Raw genomic sequence first — 25357 nt, forward strand, 5'->3', positions numbered from 1 at the left:
CAAACCCAGCAGGCTAAAGTCCTTGTAATATGTGTAATTTTATTAAAGTCTTTATTCATGGGGTGGTAAATAATTTAGAAAATAAATTGTAAAGCTGTTCTCTTGAGACAGAAGAGTCAGGTCCTAGAATGCTTTATCTTGCAAGAATTCTATTTGATATTAACAAATCCTGTGACAATGACAGCATTTAGTCCATTCAGGATGGATCATAGAATTTGAAGATTTACTGAGATACAAATCTTTTTTCTTAGGAAAAAACCCCTTATTTACCTGGATTTGTCACCTTAGTTGAAAGTAAACCTGGCATAAACCTTTTATATTGTTTGTCCACAAGTGAGATGGTCAAACAATATTCTTTGAGCTCTTCTGCCTTGAAAATTTATTAGTGGAGTTGTCACAGATAATGAGAAAATGGTGGTGGAGGGGATAGAACTGGCCATTAACAATAACAGGAATAATCCTTTGGGGAATCTATCACTTTATATTTAGGAAGTGAGAAGGGATAACAGTATTCTTACCTTCCCTTGGAAAAGTGCTTAGAAGGCTTTGCATTTAGCTTTGTTTCTGGACTAAGTAGTTTTATACTTTTACTAATTCTTGGTTTTTAGATGATTCTTCTCTGACCAGTATTCCCTTTTGGCTCGTTTTCTAATTTCATAAATACCTCCTTTAGTGTGTGTGTGTATATATATATATTTTTTAGATTTCTTGGTTTTTATGAGTTCTTGTGCTTAAGCATGCTGTGTTAGGTGCTACATATGTTAATAAGAAAAATAACATGGAAATATCCTCAAGGCTAAGAATTAAAGCTTTGCATAAGATATCCTGTTTAAGATTTTATTAAAGTGTTTTGCATTTACATGCTGAGCTTTCTTAGTGCAGTTATGCTCCAAGATCTCATGTTTTTTTTCTTCTCTACACTACCAAGGTAGTAACTGTTACAAGGGAGAAACACTAATATGTTTTCCTTGATGGTGGGCTTTTAGCTTCTAAGAAGTATATAATCGAAAGACTGGTCTGTTCCAGAAGATAGGGCTTATAAACCAATTAATCCAGGTACTCAGTTATCTTGACCTGCAGTGAATATTTCCAAGCAAACCTTGGCATTTTTCTAATAATGGACTATTCCAGGGTTCTAAAAAATTAGCAGATTATCTCCAAAACTAGAGTGAAGATTTACCTGAATATCTTTGAATCTGCCTGGTAAATTGGGTAGCCATCTTTTTGTTCCCTTATGACAATTTCAGCATCTTTGTAGTTTATTCCAAGTTTGAGTCTGGTGACAATTGACGTAGACAACATTGGTTTCATAAATAAGACATTTATTTCTCAGGCAAGATTTCAGTTCCCTGGTTATGTAGTGTATTATAACCATTTTATAATTATGTGTCTTCTTTAAGAAACACAGATTTCTACTATATTTCCTATGTAAACATAGGTAACTACACGTTTTTCTTTCTTTCTTTTTTTTTTTAACTGTAAGAAAAAGCATATTCTTCTTAGTGTTCTGACCAAGTTCTTGAATGCTGCTTAAACACTGGACTAAACTAGTCCTCACTGAATAGATCACTGTCGACTTTTGGACTCATGCCTTTACCTAAGGGCATTCTGTGTCAGGAGAGAAATGGAAGAGATCTTTTTGTCCTATTCCAGTTAAAACAAAAAAGCACAAGCCCAAACTGGTTTTCAGAACAGATGGATTTTTTTTCCTAAGGTTAATCTAAAAGATACTATAAAAACTTCAAGGATAATTAATAGATCAGGTATGAAAAGGTGAAAACATGTCAACCCTACCAAAATCCTCATCTGTGAAGCCAAAAAAGTAGGTTTTTTTTTACCCACAAAGTAAATAGACTATGAATGCTAATCCTGCTCTCATTTTTCGCTCTGTACATTAGCACACAGTATCCCTAATAAGAAATATTTCAGGTACTGTGACATTCTACTGAAGTTAGTAGTTCTTTTTTTTAAAGCATCACATTATAATTGGGGGCCCTTCAGTTTTACTCTACCAAGTAGCAGTACAGTCCCACTGCTAATGTGGTAGATATATTCCTTTTTTACAAAATTGTGCAGACCAAGACTTCTTGATACATGGAATCTTGGTCACAGACTGCAGTGGCCTCTCCAGAGCTAAAATCATTGACTGCAAATGTACTAGGCAAATGTACAGTTTTCCTTCAGTAAGAAGGCAGCTAAAAATGGCACAGGTGTAAACTGTGTAAAGTTTTAAACCATATACTGCTAACACAATTTCAGAGCTATAGACGATGAGACATGACAAGATAGGAAGACTGAATGTCATGTAGAGACTGTCTCCTTGACCTTTTCTATCATTAAAACTTGCCAGAGAAGTTTGTGATCCCTCCTTGTGGCTTTTGAGAAAAGCAAAAGGATGACCAGTCATCTGTCAAACCTAGCTTGTCAATACTTGATGATCTCTCTAAGATATAGAGACAACCAGATGTGTACCTTATTCATAGTTTTAGGCTGAAAGCATTCTAGGCCGTGTATATAACAGAACTGTGGGGTGGGTTTTTTTTTTCTCCATTAATGGATGGTACCTGTGACTAATCACATTTTCTGCCTTATAGGCCTGCCTCGTCCCCTCAGCTTTCACACGATGATACTCATTCACGCATTGAACATTATGCTAGCAGGTATGAGACTAGTTGAATGCCAGGCAAATATTGATTGAAGTAACTAACCAAGGAAAGCTAACCTATAATAAGTTTAAACAAATCTTTTCTTTTTTGCCCAATCTTGTCTGATTTCTACTAATCACCTTGCCCTCTAACGTGCATGCCATTCCAACTGCATGTTGTTTTTGAACACCAATGAGCGCTTCAGTCCAGAACAATCTGCCCTAACCCCGGCCTTTAAACATTTTGAGAGCTTTTTTATGTTCTATATACTGAGCACGTTTAATCAATTGACTTAGAAATCATCTACCCTTCTTAGAAAACTGCTAGACCAGACATAAGTATGTGAAGAAATGATAGTGTGTTATATGCAGAATATGAAAGCATTGGCTTTGATTTCTGTGTGTATTTGACAAAATGTGGTGTAAAGAAGAGAATCATTACTTTTCCTAATCCTTGGACCTTTCTGTCTCACATTCTTTGTGTTCGAGGTAACTTTTATATCTAAGAACTAAATTGCTAATTGTAAAATATGCCTGTTAAGTACATCTGTTAAGAGTTTGGTTAACTTTCAAGTTGTAAAAAGACTATTATTGTTTGAGGTGAAGGAGGTTTTTAAAGGTAAAAATTGGTGGCAGAATGTGTAGAGAGCTGACTGTGAATTATCTTTTATCAATATTTAACTGCTGAACGTGTTTATCAACCATGGGATGTATTAACTAGCTATGTATCATTCTGTCATCAGTGGAAAGCTTTGTCTTTAAAAACACATGGGGTAGTGGAAGGTATGGAGTGTGTTTGTTGTGAAGGAAGCTTGTCGCATGAAAACAGAGGCCTCTTCTCAGCGAAAGGAAGATCAACCTGTGGAGGAAAAAAGAATGCAACTTCTCTTGTAATTTATAGCATAAATGTAAACCTGCTTAACTAGCTGGGGTCCAGCACTCACCTCAAACGGCTAGGCCAACACACACATCCTTTAAATATGAAGGATTCCTTTCTCCTCTTGACATGATTTATCCTTTAGTTTTCAGGAATGTTCGATTAGGTCTTGAATAGAGTCTAAGAAGTCACAGAAGTTTTAATGAGCTTTTACGTTTTTTATCAGGCTAGCAGAAATGGAAAACAGCAGTGGATCTTATCTAAATGATAGCATCTCTCCTAATGAGAGCATGTAAGTATCCTGTCTCTTTTTACAAAATGTTCCTGACCATGAAATTGCTTGGAGGGATTTAGACATAGGGTAGCACAGAAGATAGGAATTAGCATTTATATTCATTAGATCTTTCTGGGAGACACTCGTTGGCTTTTTTTTCTTTAACTCTTGACATCCCAACATAGAATGAGCTCCTCCTAACTGTGGCATAAATGTTCCCAGACATTTTGCCTTCCCCTCATTCGGTGCTATACTACCACAAATTACAGGGTCTCAAACACCGAAACTGTATGAAATGTTTACTCTTTGCCCAAACCTGTGGGATTTTTAAAGGGACTGGATGTTAATTTTTCAAGTGATAGCTCCATCCATGGTTAGTAGAACTATAATCTTAGAATAGCTGCACTGGTATTCCCATGGGGTAGCTAGATGGGCATTTTCCTGTAGAGAACCTAGCTAGCAGGTTTTTTTGCGATTGAGCATCTTCATGAGCTAAACAAACTGAGGCAGTCTTGTGAAGCGTTTCAGAAGAGGAAGTACAAATTGAGGTCACGGTTTTGTAGTGGGATGATACTCCAGGCCTGTCCAATATTAAAGAAGGTGAGAGAGTGGTGCTCAGAGTGGCAGAGAACACAGTGATGGCAGGGGAACAGAGGCTTCATTACGGAGTAAGGGTAGTATTGACCATAAGGAGTATTGAGGAGTCCTGCCGTGAACCGAGAGCCTGAGGTGGAGGGAGCAGATTGAGAAGCTTCTATGGAGGACAAACTGAGAACTGAAGAGACAATTTACAGAGATGAAATCTAGTCAAGGTACAATGATGATGTTAGTTTCCTAAGTTACGGATGTCTCACCATTTTGTCATAGAGAATCTAGGCAAAGGGGAAAATGGTAAATTTATCACATGTACTTGGTGTGGCAACCCACAGTCTCAGTCAAATGAGAAACAGCCTGTATAAGGATTAGACCGAAGGCAATAGTACCCAAGTAGCACTTATACATAGCTGGTTATTGAAGGCATGAGAATAAGTCATCTCCTCTGGTACATAAAGGTGATCAAGGTGATAATAGAGTCAACACTCAGCCATTCATAGTTATACTAAACAAAAAAGCCTTTGCCCACAAATAAAACTGTGGTACATTCTCTTTCTGAGCTGTGGGGGAAAGTATTAATAGTATTAATATATAAACTACTTTGACAGAAAGATATGTAAACAAAGAATCAACTAAATGTAAGCAACCTGAATGATTTGGTTCTTTGGATCACTGATTTGAATGTTAGAAGCTGTAGTACATTCACAGTGATTCCAGTTGTATCTATGTAAGAATGGCTGCCATTCATTGACTGCCCAAGAGAACAGTAAGAGAAGTTGAATTATAACTATCTGTTATAATTAAACATGGGAAGTCCTCACAATATACCTTCAGAATTTGGGAAGAGGGCTAACAGATTAGTTGGCCAAACTGCGTTTGGTTTATTTTTAAGCAAAATTTAGCTGTAGCTTATTCTGAGGGGATAGTATCCATTCTGACTCAGTGTTGCTTAGGAATAACATGAAATCTTAGGGTCAGGTCAGGGGAAGAGGTTTGGTAGATCAGTTGACTTAACTTAAATGTTTATTTTTAACACCCAGTCATTATTTTAACTTTAACTTACCAACCAGTTATCTGACCTGATGGACCAAGATCATTTAAATGAGGAGGATTTTTTCCCCAAGTATCCAAAATTTTTTCAGCTCAGAGTCAGAGATGAGAAAAGGAAATTAAACAGGTGTGGAGAGGGAAATATTAATGTATCATCTTACTGATATCTATCTAGCCAGAAACAAAGGGTTTTAGCCTCTCATTAGGAACAGGATGAATTTCTTGTAACTCGGAGGTACGCAGGCTTTTCAGGAGCTACAGGCAGTGCATTTAGAAAATAATTTCTCCTGTGTATTAGAGAATCCCTGGATATAAAGAAAGATGGCAGCTGCTTCCCAAAATACAAGCCTTTGGCCTCTTTGTTCCTGAAGATTAGTCTTTCGAAGCTGCTCTAAGGAGAGTTGTTCAGTCCTCTTTTAATTAGTCACGTTAATGGCTCTTTTTTTTTTTCCTGCTGATTTTTGTTTTTCTAGCTAAACAATAATTGAATGAAATAGTCATTTAATGTATAGTTTCACTATTGTTACCATCCTGCTTCAGTGGGGTTAAGAAATTCAAGCCATTGATTTACTCATGTAAATCGACCACCCAGATTCGATGGAAAATCTGAGAAAGAAACACTTGAAACTGTCACCAATAGGAGGGTAGAACCACAACCTCAAGAGTATCAAAATGTCTTTAAAAGCAGGAAAAAGGGTCTAATTAATTGTTAAGAGCAAATACTGTTTCAATTTTAAAGTAGATGCCCGAGTCCCTGCCCCCCAAAGCAAAATAAGGGGGGAAAAAACCAAAACCTTTGATTTTATTTTCCAGAGATGATGAACATTTGTTAATCCAGCATTACTGCCAAAGTTTGAACCAGGACTCCCCCCTGAGCCAGCCTCGTAGTCCTGCCCAGATCTTGATTTCCTTAGAGAGTGAGGAAAGAGGGGAGCTAGAGAGAATCCTAGCAGATCTTGAGGAAGAAAACAGGTGAGTTTTCTTTCTAGCTTTGTCATTGGGATGCAGAGCGCATACACTTGCACACATAGAAAAGTGCCAGGAATCTTCACTTAGAGTCATTCTATGTCTAACTGTTTTCTCCAATAATCTGTTTAGCTCCATTTACAGAGTCTCTTTTTCTGTCATCTGAAAGAAGAAAATGAATGTAATAGCATAAGTAAGAATTCATACATTAGGTATTAAAGAAATGAATGCTCGTGGTGGTATTTGATTTGCTGCATGTATTTTAGAGGCTTTGATCTCATATTTGAGAATAGAGTTTAAGAACAAAGTAGGTCATTTAATTTTCTGATGATACAATTTGTACATGTGTTTGGGCATATTACCTATCTTAAAGCATTTAAGAAAGTAGGCTCACTGGTCATATTTGGGGATGAATTAGTTCATCTTATTTTCCATCATCAAATACAGAAATCATTTATGCTCACCATCCTAGCAGATTAGTGAGATAATTCTAGTTGTCAGTCATCACTTGAAAAAGATGTTCATGGGAAAAGACAAGAAATTATATAAAAGTTAAAAAAACATTTATGACTCCACAGAGGACAAAGATACAAAGGTTTGTCATGTTGTGTGGCATCAGGATGATGCGAATCATGGGACTTTGCTTTTGTGTTATGTGTATGACATCACAGGGCCCTTGCTTAAGAAAGGCTTTTGCATGTGATCACTTCTAACTCAGTGTGCCTTCTTTAGACAGATGCCACCAGGCAGGTCTCTAAAGGAGCAGTGGCTCAAATTTGTGGGACTAGAGTACTTTCCTGTCTTTGGTTTAGCCCAAGGCACAAAGACCTCTTCATCTTAGCAACACAGTATGTCTGAGAACCAAGTGCCCTTGGGGACTGTGTCACCTGAAGATGAAAAGGCAAACTGCCGTTCATCCATTGCTTGCTGCTGCCCCAGGCCTCTGTGTAGCTCTCAGTTCCTCTGACCTGTGGCCAGAGCTCCTTATCTGGTCGGCTTGCCTCTAGTCTGTCTCTCACCCCGAGTATATCCTCCCTACTGATGGTAGTTGTGCATCTTCCCAGTCCCAAGAGCCATCACGGCATTCTTCCTTGACTAGATTTCTGCATCTTTTTTAAAAAACCTAGCTTCTCAGCGGGACATTTTCAGCCTTCCACAACTTTCTCTTGACCTGGTTTTTTACACTGTCGTCATCTTGTGTACCTAGATTCTGGCTGTGCTATTGTAACTACTGTTTCTGAATGCGTGCTGCTCTCATCCACTTTCAGGGTTCAGCTCAAGCTTGCTTCTTAGCCTAGCTGCCATCCTCCACGCCATTGCTCAGAATGATTTTCCCCACCAAGCTCCTAGCAGATGGGGCTGCATTTGGAAGTAATCTGTCGTTTGTCTAGTCCACGGGGTCACAAAGAGTTGGACATGACTTAGCGACTGAACAACAACAAATTAGATGTCTTTCAGGGTAAAGTGGTTATCACTGTACTAATCGGTCCCTGCATTTGGAAGTAATCTGTCGTTTGTCTAGATCCTCATAATGCCTTGGATCTTTCTCCATGAACTTCGTTTCAGTTAGCTTTTTTATCAGCTACCCGCCACCACCACCCCCCCCCCCACCTCTCTCTAATGGAGACAGTGAATGCCTTTGGAATAAGGACTGTGTCTTAATCATGTTAATGTCCCCTATCGTGCTTAGCACAGTGTGACTCTTTAGTGGGTTTTCCAGAAATTTTTGGTAAAAGCCTGAGGTAAGAATACAGAGAAGAGATCAGACAGGTACCATTCAGGAGGTAATACTGAGCATTCTATTGGTTTTAATAGTAACATTATTTGGGGCTTTATATGTAAGACTGACAGTGAATATCATGGTAGATAAAACCTTTCCCTTCACTGTATTGAGTGTCATTAGTATTCATTTATGTTAAGTCTTTAATTATTTTAGGAATCAAAGTCAAATAGGAAGAAAAGCTGGTATTGGTATTATAAATAGAATTTGATGTTACCCAGGGCTAAGAATATTTTTCTACTATGTGAATGTCCGTTGTGCTCTATGTCTTTCTATCTCATTGGTCAAGAGTTCTGTTTTATTACTGCTGCACCTTCCCTCCATACCATTACAACCAGGCCAAAGAGTGTTGGTGAAGAGTACTGAAACTATCGTTTGTATTAGCATTTCATCATTTTCAGAGCACTGTAATGCATTTTGGGTCATTCCATCTTCCTAAAAGTGCTATGTGGAAGATTGATAAGAAAATGTAGGTTCAGAGGGTTTCAAATGGCTTGACCTAAATTTCAGACAGCCAGTGGAAGAACCAACTCCAGATCCAGATTTTCTGACTCAGAATAGTCAACTCTGCCTTGCACCCTAGCATAAAGAAGAGTCATCTTATATAAGTATCATTTACGTAGAATTGTAGCACATTCCATGGAAGGTACTTATACTGGAGGGAATATTTTTAGGACTACACATGAATAAACCTATCCATCTACCTGTGGCACATGATAACCACTTTACCCCAAAAGACATCTAATTTGTTGTTCAGTCACTAACTCGTGTCCGACTCTTTGCGACCCCATGGACTGCAGCATGCCAGGCCTCCCTGTCCATCACTATCTCCCAGAGTTTGCTTAAATTCATGTCCACTGAATTGGTGATGCTTTCTAAGCATCTCATCCTCTGCTGCCCCTTTCTCCTCCTGCCCTCAGTCTTTCCTAGCATCAGGGTCTTTTCCAAAGAGTCAGCTCTTCGCATCAGGTAGCCAAAGTATTGGAGCTTCAGCATCAGTCCTTCCAATGAATATTCAGGACTGATTTCCTTTAGGATTGACTGGTTTGATCTCCTTGCTGTCCAAGGGATTCTCAAAAGTCTTCTCCAGCCCCACCATTCAAAAGCATCACACAAAGTATCCAAGGCCATTCCCTTAAAATGAAATGGTATGTTCTCTGAAAGAAAGGAAAAAGAAAATATTCCAGGGCTGCTCAGAAATCCAAAATGAATCTGGTATTGGTGCCAGTCTTTCTGTAAGTTATTTTGACCCTCAACTAAAGGTCAGGATGAGCTTCCTTCTTTCTCTGCTTTGTCATGTCTTGACTTCATACCAATCCCAAAGAAATGTGTCTGCAGCAAGGGTCCCCAACCTCTGGACCACGGACCAGTACCTCCTGTCAGATCAGTGGCAGCAAAAGCGCTTGAATCATCCCAAAACCACCCCCACGCAGCCCTGGTCTGTGCAAAAACTATCTTCCACAAACTCAGTCCCTGGTACCAAAAAGGTTGGGGACTACTGCTCTGCTGAGATCCTCTCCTGAAAGTAGCCTCTGGTTTTCTTTGCTCTAGCCGCTCCTGTCTTCTTGCACTTCTTCTCAAAGAGCTTCAAAGAGGCATGGCTTTGTCTTCATGATCCGACTTCATTGTTGCCTAAGGAGCCTGTAACTCTCCATTTCCTGTCTTTCCTCTGAGAGAACCCAGGAGGTCATTAGTTGCCCGCCAAGCTGGCTGTATTTCCCTAGTCAAATTGGCTGCATAATTGAACAAATACAAGCACACATTTAGAGCAAATGGGAAAGGATATTGAAAACTGAGAGTGTCTTGGGTCCTTTAGACATATGTATATGGGTACTTTGTGTTCCTTTATTCTGTAGCAAGAGCTTATCTCCAAAGGACAGCAAATGAAGGAGGCTTGAAGATCTCCATTCCTGACTAGATATGTTACTGAATTCTATTATTCTTATTCATGACACCTCCCCACCATCACCTTGGAAAACAGAAAATGGCTAATTAGAAAGTGTCCTGGGGGTATCTTATCTCTGTCTTTAGAATTCCATTTCTCCCAGTTGTTGCACATAGCATTCAATAAATATTTGTTGAATAAATTAATGAATAAATGAATGGAAATGAAGCTGAATTTATTTTCATTGTTACACTCTTGCATTTAGTTTTGGTGAAAACTCTTCTTAAAACCTAATTTCATAGAGAAAAGCCTTTTGGAAGCTTTTCTTCTACTTGCTTTTCAGAATACTTCCCCTTTTTAAACGTTTTTGATGAGCACCAAGCATTGCTTTGTCATAAATTTAGAATGCTCAAAATTCATTTTCCAAATCCTAAGCCCTGCCTGTCTCCACCCTCCTCCCCAGCATTCTCTGATTCGTGGCTTATGCCACAAAGATAAGGTGAAAGCTGTGAGCAGAAGCTAAGTCTGACTCAGAATTTTCTCAATAGCATCTCTCATAAATTTGAGTGACTAGTGACTTCTACAGTCTGTAATGTTTCACTTCTGCATAACGTCTCTCTCTCATACCACAGATAATTCTGATTCACCTCTTTGGTTGAGCCCAGTTGGATATTGAGAATTTGCTCCACTGTGTGTCTTTGGCATTGTAAACCCAAAGTTTACTTTTTCATGTGTAGATGAAAGCCTGCAATCTCCTGACTTAAATCTGTAGTGTCAAATTCCAAGGTATTTTTCTCTGCACTGTCTAAATGAACTCAGACTTGCTGTGAGATTCTAGGTAGGACCCTGGCAATGAAAAAGGTAACTGTTATGAAAGACAAAACCTCATTGTCATTCTGCTGCCTGCACATCAAATTGATTAGATTGTTCCCAAGTCTAAAAGGAGGGTAAATACTAACCAGATTCACTGCGAAGTCTACAGTTAATTAAGATGGTTAGTAGATATTATATGATGCCAGGGGAATCTGGACTTCTAGTACCTACTCAGTACCTTTCATATATCTTGTTGTTGGGCAGCCAGTCATTATGCAGCCTAAATGTGAGTATTCCCTTGATCCTTTTCATTCCTCCAATGGCTATGTAAGATCGTTAATGTTATATTCAGAGAAATTCAAGATTGGCTACTTATACCACTGAATTACACTAGCTGGTGATCATAATCCTGTTGCTTTCCCTTACAAATGACGTGATGACTGGGCCAGAGTCCGGTGGTTTTCAATCTTCACAGTCTCAGGATATCTTTATTCCATGTTCCTTTCTTAGGTCTTTGTGCGAGACTGAAATGATGGTGAGGAGATGGCCAAGATGAAGTTAAAAGGGGTCATGAGTGGGCATTCCACCACAGAGATGTGGGGGGAGAACAGCACAGGATGTTTGGAAACTGTAAACTGTGGTGTGTCTTCTGTAACAAGGCAGGGAATGGGAAGAGATGAAGCCAGACAGGTCAGCAAGGCCAGGTGGGGATGGACAAAGATGTGATAAGGTGCTGAGGAGTAGGGGACTCCTGCACGCCGCCCCCCACACCGGAGTGAGCTAGGATTGATCCTGTTAGACTTATATGCATGACTAGACAGCTGTGTGTGGATGGGGCCGGGAGTGGGTGAGGACTTTGAAAACCACAATCCTGGAAGAAGGAGTCATATCGGCAGGCAGCATGGAAGCCCAGGAAAGAGATAAGGGCCTACAGGAAGGTAATAGAAAAGGGGTGAGGGATATTTTGGGGAGGGGTGGGGCTGTGTGGCTGGCTGGTTAGTTGGATCTGGGGAGGGAAGGAATGAGCCCCAATTCTGGCTGAGGCACAACAAGGTTTGTGGGCAGCTGGGACTGACAACTCAGGAGGAGCTGTCTACTGATGAATTGAGAGTTTGCCCTTCAATTCAGCAAGATTTATCAAGGGCCTTCCTCAAGGTTGAGTCACTGGAAGATGGTGAATGGGGTGCAGAAGACATCGAGTTTGAGGTTCTGGTGATGTTTGTTGAGTTGCTAAATCGTGTCCAACTTTTTGTGACCCTATGGACTGTAGCCCGCCAGGGCCCCCATTTATGGAATTCTCCAGGCAAGAATACTGGAGTGGGTTGCCATTCCCTTCTCCAGGGGATCTTCCCACTCCAGGGATCGAACCTTCGTCTCCTGCATTGGCAGGCGGATTCTTTTCCGCTGAGCCACCTGGGAAGCCCTTCTGGTGACATACCCACGGACAAATGTGTGACAGGGAGGAGTGAAACTGTGAAGCTTGCAGGAGGGGTGTGGGCCAGAGAGAACAGATCTGTGAGTCACCAGCTCACAACTGGTAGTTGAGACTGAGGATAAATTTATCTACCCAGCGAGCGCATGGCAGAAGGAGAACACTGGGCTTGGTAGAACTCTAGAAGATGTAAACACTAAAATGTTTATATAATTCCTTTTATTATTTTAGTAAGTAATTCATGCACATTATGGGAAATGCAAAGACATGTAGAAAAAAGTGAATCTTTTTCCAGCCTTGTCCTCTGGCTGTCGTTCTCCCAGCTCTCTACATATGCAAATATTTGTAATCCGTGGTTGGGATTATTTCACAGGGTGCCGTGCAGTGTTCATTTGGTCTTTTTGTTCTACTTAAAGATCCCTAATAACTTTACACATGCTGGAGGAATATGCCAGAATAAAAGGGGAAGAGAGCTTTTCCCAGAGGAGACAGGAGGGAAAGAGGCACAAGGACACAGGAGGAGGCCTTGTTTTGAACAAGAGAAGTGAAAGTGTTAGTCGCTCAGTCATGTCGGACTCTTTATGACCCTACGGACAGTAGCCCACTAGGCTCCTCTCTCTGTGGGATTCTCCAGGCAAGAATACTGGAGTGGGTTGCCATTTCCTTCTCTAGGGGATCTTCTCAACCCAGGAATTGAACCCAGGTCTCCTGTACTGCAGGCAGATTCTTTATCATCTGAGCCACCAGGGAAACCCAATCAGGAGCACCTCTGAAAACGCTGTTGTAGGTGATGAAGTCTGGGTAAGGAACAAGGGTGAGGAAGGTAACAGTGCATGGTCACTATCTAGCAGACATCATTGGCAGATTCTGATTCTCATAGTTGGTCTTTACAGTTTTATAAGTTGGAAAGAGCAGTGTATGAGACATTTAATGAAACTGGGGCCTCATGCCACTTGGCAATATGAGCCCCCAAAACAAAGGGCTCCAGAACCTTTTAAGATAAAGGGAGCTAGTTTTCCCACATACATCAGACCACCAATATCTTTCATGGCAAGAGAAGCTGAAGGACATACCTACTGCATTTAATAAGCTTGCCTCAGGCTGGGAGAACAGTTGCATGGGGCGGGGTCACCATGATTTAGAGGCTCAGTTTCCAACTAAGCAACCCAGTAACCCAAGTTCCTTCAGTTTATCCTGAGTTAATCAAAGCTCAGGGGGACCAGTTCATCCTATCCCATTCATGGATGTGGATGAATGATGTTGAATGACAATCTATTTCCTCCTTTATCTGAGCTCTCCCTCTTTTTAACTGTCTTGTTACACTAAATGTGTTAATGTGACCCTCAACCTTTTTGGGGAGCAGCCTGAGGTCTTTTTGAAGAAAATTTTCTTTTTCACAGTAAAGATGGTTTTAATGTGCATATTATAATCCTCTGTAAACAGACAATTTAACTTAGATTCTAGTCTTTTTTTAAAATTGAAGTATAGATGATTTACAATATTGTGTTTCAGGTGTCAGATCAGATCAGATCAGATCAGTCGCTCAGTCATGTCCAACTCTTTGCAACCCCATGAATCGCAGCACGCCAGGCCTCCCTGTCCATCACCAACTCCCGGAGTTCATTCAGACTCACGTCCATCGAGTCAGTGATGCCATCCAGCCATCTCATCCTCTGTTGTCCCCTTCTCCTCCTGCCCCCAATCCCTCCCAGCATCAGAGTCTTTTCCAATGACTCAACTCTTCACATGAGGTGGCCAAAGCAAAGTAATTGAAGTATGTGTATATGTGTGTACTTTTTTGCCATTATAGGTTATCACAAGATACTGTATATAGTTCCCTATGCTATATGATAAATCCTTGTTGTTTATTTTATATATGGTAGTATCTGTTAATCCCAAACTGTACTTTATCCCTCCCTCTCTTCCCTTTTGGTAACTATAGGTTTGGTTTCTATGTCTGTGAGTCTGTTTCTGTTCTGTAAATAAATTCATTTGTACTGTTTCTTAAATTCCACATATAAGTGATATATTAGTCTTTGTCTGACTTCATTTAGTATGATAATCTCTAGGTCCATCCATGTTGTTGCAAATGGCATTATTTTGCTCTTTTTTATGGCTGAGTAATATTCCATTGTGTGTGTATGTACCACATCTTCTTTATCCATTTGTCTGTTGATGGACAACAGCATGAAGTTTTAGGTGCAAATACTCATTCTGTTTAAGTGGGAAATATATGGTTTTTAAAGATTGGAGGTATCACTCCATTTTAGGGTCTTGTGTCTTAGATATCTTGGAAATGATAACAAAAGTAAAACTGGTGAGCTTAGACCTTGGCACAGGAAATTAGATAGGCATAAGGATTGCTTCAGGCTTCCCTTGTGGCTCAGCAGTAAAGAACCCACCTGCCAATGCAGGAGACACTGGTTTGATCCTTGGATTTGGAAGATCCCCTGGAGAAGGAAATGGCAACCCACTCTAGTATTCTTGCCCAGAAAGTCCCATGGACAGAGGAGCCTGGAGGGCTACAGTCTGTGGGGTCACAAAAGAGTCAGACACAACTTAAGTGACTGAACAACAACAAGGATTGCTTCATCTCAGAGAAAAACCTAAGTAACCCCTCCAGTGATAACAGTATTCACGATTTACTGGTATAGCCATTGTCTTCCTAGAACAGGCTGGATAAAAGCTGAAGTTCTTACAAGCCACTTTCCCTTTTAGATCCTCCATGAAGACCCTCATCCTTCTTGTAGCTTTTATTACCAGACCATCGTGCTACAGTAGAACTGACTATAGTCTTAACTTTCTTTACATTCCAAGCCTGAGGATATCATTCCACGCAACTCACCAGATAGTTAGTGAATACTTAATGTGTTTTTCAAAGTGCCAAGGTGCCAAGACTACAAAAAGGGATAAGCCTTGATTCTTACTCTCATGGAGCTCAAAATGTAATAAAAAAGACATTAACATGTAAACAACTAACTGTAACCCAGTATTGTAAGTGCTTGTATTGAAGAGAGTTGAAGGCTGAATCAGAGTTTCCAGGCTGAGAGAGGAAGTAAGGATGAGCCTTCTAGTCTGTTGAGACCATGAGTTATATATGTTCAGAGCACAGGAGGGAAAGAACAAGAGAGTAGTGGAATGGTAGCTGGAGATCACTGTTGAAAGGGTTTTATATGTCAGACAAAGGAGTTTGTATTTATCCTATAAGCAGTTGAGCAGTGAGGGCTTTTTGAGGAGGAGATGATGGAAAAAATGATTGTAGGCAGGAAGCCAAAGCCATGGAGACTGGCAGAAGGACAGAGCAACAGTTCGTTGAAAGATGGCCAGGTTCTTAACTAAGGATCCCTTACACAAGTGAAGAAGGGCTGAAGAAATGGAAAGGTCACTGGATGAAAGAGGCCAGGGAAGATGAGAGAAGGGGGAATGGGGCAGTCTGAATTTTTTCACTAGAGAACTGGGACATGACAAGTAAACAAAAACCATAGAACATACAAGAAAAGCTACTAAGCAGCCAAGGTCAATGGATAGAGAAAAAGAACTATGTACTGAGCATCCTGTTGTTTGCCCCAGGAGATTCAAGTGGAAATTTCCTATATGACTTTTATGTATTCACTTTCCAAAAAGGATTTTTTAAAAAAACATAGCAATAAGATTCCTATAGTAGAAATAGTAAATCAATGAACATAGTAGGGATTAGCTTAGTTGATATAATTGAGCTTAAAATTTGATTTCAGGTTCCCTGCAGGTAGGGGGCTAAGAGGAAACAATGATTTGTCTCTCTCTCATTGTTGGATGAAAGAAGTAAAGAAACATGATTATCTTTGTTTAAACCCAGTGATGGTTACACATCCTTGACATCAGCCCAATTGTAGTGTTCTGTGGAACTCACTTTGGTAAGAACTAGCACCCCACTCCAATACTCTTGCCTGGAGAATCCCATGGATGGAAGGAGCCTGGTGGGCTACAGTCCACGGAGTCACAAAGAGTCGGACATGACTGAGCGACTTCACTTTCACAGGTCGGTACTCATGTCTCTGCAAATGGAGCCTGGATTTTTCTCACAAAATTGAACTCCAGATTTTCTCCAGTAGGGAAGTCCTACAATCCCAGAGACCAAAATGATTTAGTCTGGAAAATTCAAAGATAGGTATTGAATTATCTCCCATAAGATTACATAATTATATGAGGGCTTTTACAGAACATCCCAGTGAGAGTGACCTGGCTTTGCAATCAAACCAGCAAGAAGAAATTCCACCAAGAACTTGACAAAATTAATTTGCTATATGGAGTTCTTAATTGTTGTTAGCTGATTGACTCTTGAAACATATGCACCAAAGACAGGAACTTTGGCTTCTACAATGATTACTGTTGGATTTTGCTTTCTAAGTTGTTAGATACAAAGGCTAGTAGTTACTTGAGGCCTCTCCTGGGTTGTGGTACAAAAGTGTATTACTAACACGTGGGAAGATACTAGCAGGAATGCAGGTGTAACATTCATCTCGATGACATATTGAGGTATACATTTTGAACGTGTTGAAGGAAATGGCAACCCACTCCAGCATTCTTGCCCTGGGAAATCCCATGGACAGAGGAGCCTGGCAGGCTAGAGTGCACAGGTTTGCAGAGAATACAGTCCTGTATAATGCTACTTGAGGAAACTGATTAGTTTTCTGGCACTGAAATGTTAGAGGAAGGATGAACGATGAACCTGTTATCTATTTTATATATAGTAAGTAGTCACTTCTTTTTATTGCTGAGTAGCACTCCATGATGGCTTCCCTGGTGGCTCAGATGGTAAAAATCGTCCCATTACCTGTTTTATATAAAGTTGTGTGTGCGTCAGTCCCAGTTATCCCTCTCCTCCCCTTCCCTCCCTGGTAACTATAAACTATTGGTTTCTGCATCTGTAACTCTATTTCTGTTTTTTTTTTAAGTTCATTTGTATCATCTTTTTTAGATTTCACATGTAAGCAATATCATATGGTATTTGTCTTTCTCTGACTTACTTCATTTAGCATCTCTAGGTCCATCCATGTTGCTGCAAATGGCATTATTTCCTTCTTAATGGCTGAGTAGTATTCCAGTATATATATGTACCACATCTTCTTTATCCATTCATTTGTTGGTGGACATTTAGGTTATTTCCATGTCTTGGCTATTGTAAATAGTGCATCAGTGAACACTGGGGCACATGTATCTTTTCAAATTAAAGTTTCCTCTGGATATATGACCAGGAGTGGGATTGCTGGATCATATGGTAACTCTAGTTTTTTAAGGAATCTCCATACTGGTTTTCATAGTGGCTGTACCAATTTACATTTCCAAAAACAGTGTAAGAGGGTTCCCTTTTCTCCACATCCTCTCCAACATTTATTGTTTGTAGACCTTTTGATGATGGCCATTCTGAGCAGTGTGAGGTGATAACCTCGCTGTAGTTTAGATTTGTATTTCTCTGATAATTAGTGATGTTGAGCATCTTTTCATGTGCCTTTTGGCCATCTGTATGTCTTCTTTGGAGAAATGTCTATTTAGATCTTCCGCCCATTTTTTGATTAGGTTGTTTGTTTGTTTGTTGACATAGAGCTACATGAGCCGTTTGTATATTTTGGAGGTTAATCCCTTGTCAGTCACTTTGTTTGCAATATTTTCTCCCATTCTGTGGGTGCTCCTTTATGTCATTTTCCATTCAACTGAAAACATTGAAGTTGTTTAGGTTAACCCAGACTTGAAGATTTCCTGGGATTATTTTGGGGGCTCTCTTTTAAATTCATTGTCTGAAAATCCTTAGATGTGTCTGCATAGATAAATTCTGTAGGCATGTACATGCCATATTTCTCTTATGTACTTGGCTTAAACTTGATTTCTCCATAGTAGGAGAAAACATTAGAAAATTATTTACTTCATTGGGAAAATATCTTTTGTTCTATGAGAAGTAGAATTTTGAATTTAGAACTTATTTTTTATAAAAGCTTTGAAGTGAAGTCACTCAGTCGTGTCCGACTCTTTGGGACCCCATGGACTGTAGCCTACCAGGCTCCTCCATCCATGGGATTTTCCAGGCAAGAGTACTGGAGTGGGTTGCCATTTCCTTCTCCAGGGGATCTTCCCAACCCAGGGATTGAACCCGGGTCTCCTGCATTGTAGGCAGACACTTTACCATCTGAGCTAATAAGAGCTTTACCAAGATATAATTCACATACCATAAAATTAACCCATTTAAAGTGTGTAAGTCCCTAATTATTAGTATATTCACAGAATTGTGTAACCATCGTCACATAACCAACTTTATAACAATTTCCTCACCCCAAAAAGAAACCCCATACCAATTTTCAGTCACTCTTCATTTCTTCCAAGACAACCACACTCCAGCCCTAGACAATCAATAATCGACTTTGTCTGCATGGATTTGTTTATTCTGGACATTTCATATAATAGGGGTCATTTGTAACTGATTTCTTTCATGTAGCATAATATTTTCAAGGGACTCTTATGTTAGAGCATGTATTAGTTCAGTTGCTAAGTTGTGTCCGACTCTTTGCTACCCCATGGACTGAACCATACCAAGCTCATCTGTCCTCCATTGTCTCCCAGAGTTTGTTCAAACTCTTGTCCATTGAGTCAGTGATGCTATCCAACCATCTCATCCTCTGCTTCCCTCGTCTCTTGTCGTCAATCTTTCCCAGCATCAGGATCTTCTCCAGTGAGTTGGCACTTCGCATCAGATGGCCAAAGTACTGGAGTGTCAGCATCAACATCAGTCCTTCCAATGAATATTCAGGGTTCATTGCCTTTAGGATTTACTTATTTGATCTCCTTGCAGTCCAGAGGACTCTCAAGAGGCTTCTCCAGCACCACAGTTCTAAAGCATCAATTCTTCAACGCTCAGCCTTCTTTATGGTCTAACTTTCACATCCATACATGACTACCAGAAAAACCATAGCTTTGACTATGTAGACCTTTTGTTGGCAAAGTAATGTCTCTGCTTTATAATATACTGTCTAGGTTTGTCATAGCTTTCCTTGTGAGGAGCAACTGTCTTTTAATTTCATGACTGAAGTCACTGTCCACAGTGATTCTGGAGCCCAGGAAAATAAAATCTGTCCTGTTTCCATTTTATCACCTTCTGTTTGCCATGAAGTGATGGGAGCAGATGCCATGATCTTCATTTTTTGAATGTTGAGTTTCAAGTCAGCTTTTTCACTCTCCTCTTTCACCTTCATAAAGAAGCTCTTTAGTTTCTCTTTACTTTCTGCCATTACAGTGGTGTCATCTGCATATCTGAGGTTGTTGATATTTCTCCAAGCAGTCTTGATTCCAGCTTGAGCTTTATCCAGCCTGGCATTTTGCATGATGCACTTTGCATAGATATTAAATAAGTAGGGTGACAGTATGCAGCCAATTTGCATACTCCTTTCCCAATTTGCAGTTAGTTGTTCATGTCTGATTCTAACTGTTGCTTCCTGATCCATATCCAGGTTTCTCTGGAGACAGGTAAGGTGTTCTGGTAGTCCCATCTCTTTTAGAATTTTCCACAGTCTGTTGTGATCCACATAGTCAAAGACTTTAGGGTAGTCAATAAAGAAGAGGTAGATGTTTTTTTGGAATTCCCTTGCTTTCTCCATGGTCCAGCAAATGTTGCCCATTTGATCTCTGTTTCCTCTGCCTTTTCTAAATCCAGCTTGTACATCTAGAACTTCTCAGTTCCTGTTGAAACCTAGCATAACCTTGGTTTTTAGCATAACCTTGTTAGCATGTGAAATGAGCGCAATTGTATGGTAGTTTGAGCATTCTTTGGCATTGCCTTCTTTGCAGTTGGAATGAAAAGTGGCCTTTTCCAATCCTTTGTCCACTGCCAAGTGTTGACAAATCTGTCTACATACTGAGTGCAGCACTTTAACAGCATCATCTTTTAGGATTTTCAATAGCTCAGCTGGAATTCCATCATCTCCACTAGCTTTGTTTACAGCATGTATTAGCACTTCATTCTTTTCTATTACTGAGTGATATTTTATCATATGGAAATACTACATTCTAAAACATTCATCTGGTAGTTGATGGACATTTGAGTTGTTTCCACTGAATGGCTATTGTGAATAGTTCTGCCATGAACTTTTGTTTGTTAGTACTGGGACTTTACAGAAATGATTCTGTAGTTTCTGCCATTGTAATAGAGGAGACCATAGGATCAAATACAGCAAGAGTGTATAGCAGTGCATGCCAGGAAGTGAAAAATAGGCCAACAAGATAAATTTACTGGGAGAATTTAAGGCCAAGTCTAACTACTCATGAGGGACTCAAGTCAGGACACACAAAGCTTAAAATTATGATTCTCTTTGAGACTGTTATAGCTTTTTGCTGACCACAGATAATGAAAGTTTGATATTTTACTATATATGTTTGAAAATTGAAACACACTTTTCCCAATGGTACTATTCCTAGAGACCAGACTTCCTCACTTCTAAAACCTTTCCAATCTTAGCATGCTTTTTGGATGGTTAAAACTAGTCACTGTCATACTCGTCTTGGGTTTTGTCTGTCTGCCTTATTTCTAAGTATAATGGGATTTTTAAAAATGAACTCTTCTTGTTTTGAACCTCTGATTAATACACTTATTCTTAGACAATACTGTGTTAGTCCTTGATCAGGAATTTGATCAAATTTGAAAAAAATCTCAGTCATTGAAGTTAAAAGCAAACTAGAGGCAATTAATACTGTCAGGTTCTGTCTCATGGAGCTTGAGCAAGATATAGATTGCTATGTCAAGGACAACTCCTGAGAATAGAGTATATCTAAATATATTAACCCTGTAAATTTGGTCTGAACAGTTTATTACAATAATCTATGGATAAAGTTTTATCATGTGGTCACATGCCCAGCAAATTTGGTCACATCTAAGGAAATCTCATCCTAGTGATCTTAGCTCAGTGATTTCATTTTGCCCAGATGGTCAGCTGTGATACACTTTACTACAGCAAAGATGATGGAAAATATAGAGTAATTACCAGATTCTGGGGTAGCTACTATAGTGATGGGGGGGGGGACAAGAATTAAAGAAAATCTGATGAATCAACTTGTAAGTGTTCTCAAGCTAACCTATATATATAAAGAGCGAGTGTGTTGTTCTTTAGTTGCTCAGTCATGTCCGACTCTTTGCAACCCCATGGACTGTATAGCCTGCGTGGCTCCTCCATCCATGGGATTTCCCAGGCAAGAATACTGGAATGGGTTGCCATTGCCTTCTCCAGGGGATCTTCCCGACCCAGCTATCAAACCTTCGTCTCCTGCATTGGCAGGCGGGTTCTTTACTGATGAGCCACCAGGGAAGCATGTATATATGTGTGTGTGTGTGTGTGTGTGTGTGTGTGTGTTTTATATATATATATATATATAGTGCCAAGCTCAGTAGGTTTTACTAGATTGCTGTTCTTTCAGATAGTTTAAGTGCTTTCTTTTGGTAAGTAGGGATTTCCCTGGCAGCTCAGATGGTAAAGAGTCTGCCTGCAATGTGGGAGACCCAGGTTCGAACCCTGGGCCAGGAAGATCCCCTGGAGAAGGAAATGGCAACCCACTCCAGTATTCTTGCCTGGAGAATCCCATGGAGGGAGGAGCCAGGCAGGCTACAGTCCATGGGGTCGCAAAGAATCGGACAGGACTGAGCGACTTCACTTTTTGGTAAGTAGCTTTCAACACACCTAAGTTTGCAAATCCGCAGAGTAGACAATATAGAGAGAAAGAAGTCATAATAATTATGAATACTTAGAATGAGCCAGGCATGGTTCTAACAGAGCTGTACATAGAGACTGTAGACTGCACTGGCCCACTGAGCCTCCTGACATGGTAAGAGCTTAGGGCAGTTTTCTAGCCTCAGCAGTTGGCATAGCCTGGCTTTGAATCAAGGTCTTTCTGACTCCCAAACCATTCTCTCAAGCCCTCTTCTAATTCCCGCCTCAGCCATAGGTTGCAAAAGGGACCAAAAAGACAGTGTGCCCAAAGAAAAATTATCTCACATTTCTTTACTTGATTCAATATTGCGTTTCAATGCAGATATCACTGGAAGAAATGGTACAATTATAAAATCCCACTAAGGTTTATTCAGTAGGAAAGGGGTTGGAAATTAAGAGCTCTGAATGCATTACAAGGGGACAGTGCTGAGAGAAGGATTGGAAACAAGAGCCTGGGGGGTTCCTGCCATTTTTACTGTTTTGCTTAAGGCAAACCTAAAATATGCATATTTTTACTTCCCACCCTGTGAGCGGCTCCTTAATTAACACTGGTAGTGCCAAGGCATATTAATGTCTCTTTTTCTCTGGTTTAGGGGTATTTTTGACTTTGTGTTTGATAAAACTTTACAGTATAGCTTTAAATATTTCAACTATAATTGAAAAAGGCTCTGTGCAATTTCCAGTTTTTAAAATACCTCACGCTTATGAAATGTGTCTTTGCCTTTTTTTTTTTTTTTAGAAACTGCTAATTTGCCGGATTTATAGTTGCCATAGTAGTTCTGTGTGATTTACTACATGTGCCCAAATCCACATTGGTGGATATGATTTAGCAGCTTTTAATAGTATACGAGGGTAAAGCTGGATTTCTCTGGACCTAATCTTTTTAGAGGCAAACCTTTGTAGTTGTTCTCGCTTTATGAAATAGATGTTATGTGTGCTCATGCTTTGATATACAGTTGGATGTATAAGACTGTTAAGACCATGATCACTGTAAAGTGATCTTCATACAAGTATTTAATTACAGTAAGGAGGTTCTATTTAAAGAGTACATGACCTGCACTGAAAACACTTGATTGACAGCAGTAAATTAATAGAAATTACACAAAGGTTGTTGTAATGTTCTTTATTGCAACTAGCAGAGAGCTAGTTATGATTGTTAGAGGGGCTGGATGCTTTCATGTTTTCAGCACGTGGAGGTAAAGCCAATTTGATTTCTCTCTTTTCTGTTTCTTATATCCATTAGCTAGTTAGGAAAAAAATATTTAATGCAAATTTGTACCTGGACCACCACATTTATACACATGATGACATAAAATTAATCAGATAGAGCTACATAGTTGTAGAATGGAGGGGTTTTTTAAACTCTGTGAAGAATAAATTAATAATGGATGGAAGACTTTTTTTTTTTTTAGCATGACTGGCTGCAGGAAGAAATTGTGGTGACAGAAACCATGTGAAGTGAATTTGAATTAGTGTTCTTTAGGGATACCAGAGAAATATAATTTACAAGATAATCAGGAGCCTAAATAGATTCTCTGTGGAGTTGGCATCTGATTCCTGACATACATTCATCTATGTTGAAATGACTCCACAAATACCTTCTAACAATTAGAGAGTCAATAGGAGTGAAATGTGCATGTATAACTTCAAGAAAAGCAAAATATATATCAGTAATAATACAAATCGACCACCAACTGTTAAAATGAGTAGATTGTATACTTGTGGTTAAGGTTTAAAATGAGTCACCTTGGAACAGTGGTATCTCATTGATCTTTTATGGGAATGCTATATCACCTATGTGCTTTATAAATACTGTATCCAAAAAAATGTAGCATTATGATATACTTTAAAGGGTACTGACATAGATGTTTTTAAATATAAGAAAATGACTTAAGCCCTTTAGCCCTTATAAATATTTCCCAACCCCTAAAACCACTCTATAACCATGACCACATTTATTAGGAAATGTATAGTAAAAGTTATCTCTAATTCAACTCTTTGAACATCAGTTTTTCTTGGTAATCTTGAAAATGTATAAATACCTGTAAAAGAGAATTTAGACTCGAAAAACTTCATGTTTTACTTGGTTTCTGGCAAACATACCTCCTTTTGAGCTATTTCTGGCTTTTTTAACCTTTGCCATTATAACTTGTCCTGCCTCAGAACTTCAGGGGAAAAAAGTATTCTTTCAAAATCAGACCTGTTATTCAGCTTAATAGAAGTTTTATGTGTGCCACATATTTGTTTAGGAGAAGGTACTTGTTTGGTTCATTGGACCCTGCTGTGGTAAATTTAGATTTGAATGAGTGCTGAGGAAACCTTGATCAGACATTTATAAAATCAACACATCCTGGTAGCTTTCTGATTAATATAATGTTAGCTTTTGCTTTGAGGCGGCATCTTCTGCTCCTTCTATTTTTCCAGTGGTAGGTAATATATGGAGTGAAAAAAATTAAAAAGTCATAACTGTGCTTTAAAACAAGATGAACAAAACTCTGTGGACCAGAAATGGCAGATAGGGCAGTAGTATGTGGGGCTTAGTCAATGAACTTTCAACTCCTGTTGGAATAGCAGTAATTAAAATGCAGAGTCAGACACGACTTAGTGACTAAACAACAGAATTCTCCTCACTAGCTCGGGGCACAGAGCCAGAAATTTGAAATCAGGGTCCTGCCAAAACACACATGGAGGGAGACATACACATACTTATGTGAAAAAGTTGAAGTGTTGATCACTCAGTCATGTCCAACTCTTTGCAACCTCATGCACTGGAGCCCGCCAGGCTCCTCTGTCTATGTGATTCTCCAGGCGAGAATACTGGAGTGGGTTGCCATGCCCTCCTCCAGGGGATCTTCCCCCTGAACTCAATAGATAATAGTAAACTAGGCTGGACCCAGAGGAAGTAAGGAATTGAAAAGAGATGATTCTGAGGACTTCATTATACAAAGCAGTAAGAAAAACAGATAAATATAAATAAGCAATTAAGAAATATAGGGAATGGACCATAAGGCTGTAAAATATACCTAGTACAAGGTTCAGAAGAAGAGAAGGGAGGAAATGGCAGAGAAGCAATAACCACCAAGAATCTTCCAGAACTGAAGAATGATGTGCGTCTTTAAGGAAATGGTCTCCTGAGAGAAATTTCAAACATCTGGGAAGGCAAGAAAGGCCTGTGTAGAGCAGTTGGTATTCTTTACAGCTTAGCTTTGGGAAGTCCTGACTGATTCAAATGAGTTCTCTCTGTTTTTTACTGGAAAACATAAAAACAGAAATGCAGTATGTTGTATATATTAAACCATGGTTTCTGAACAAGGGCGCTT

At 39.5% G+C, this 25357-nt stretch overlaps 1 protein-coding gene across 7 annotated transcripts in view; it reads left to right on the forward strand.

Annotated features, from left to right (window-relative positions):
• The window catches only part of DMD (dystrophin), a 2389494-nt gene that overhangs the window by 2320687 nt on the left and 43450 nt on the right, over positions 1-25357 (forward strand). For all 7 annotated transcript variants that reach the window (XM_055564496.1, XM_055564495.1, XM_055564498.1 and 4 more), the window contains 3 exons: positions 2595-2660; positions 3748-3813; positions 6253-6411. In XM_055564496.1, coding sequence (XP_055420471.1) covers positions 2595-2660; positions 3748-3813; positions 6253-6411 — 291 coding nt within the window. The remainder of the gene's footprint in view (positions 1-2594; positions 2661-3747; positions 3814-6252; positions 6412-25357) is intronic.

This window comes from Bubalus kerabau, chromosome X, assembly GCF_029407905.1.
Source record: "Bubalus kerabau isolate K-KA32 ecotype Philippines breed swamp buffalo chromosome X, PCC_UOA_SB_1v2, whole genome shotgun sequence".
Lineage (NCBI taxonomy): Eukaryota > Metazoa > Chordata > Mammalia > Artiodactyla > Bovidae > Bubalus > Bubalus kerabau.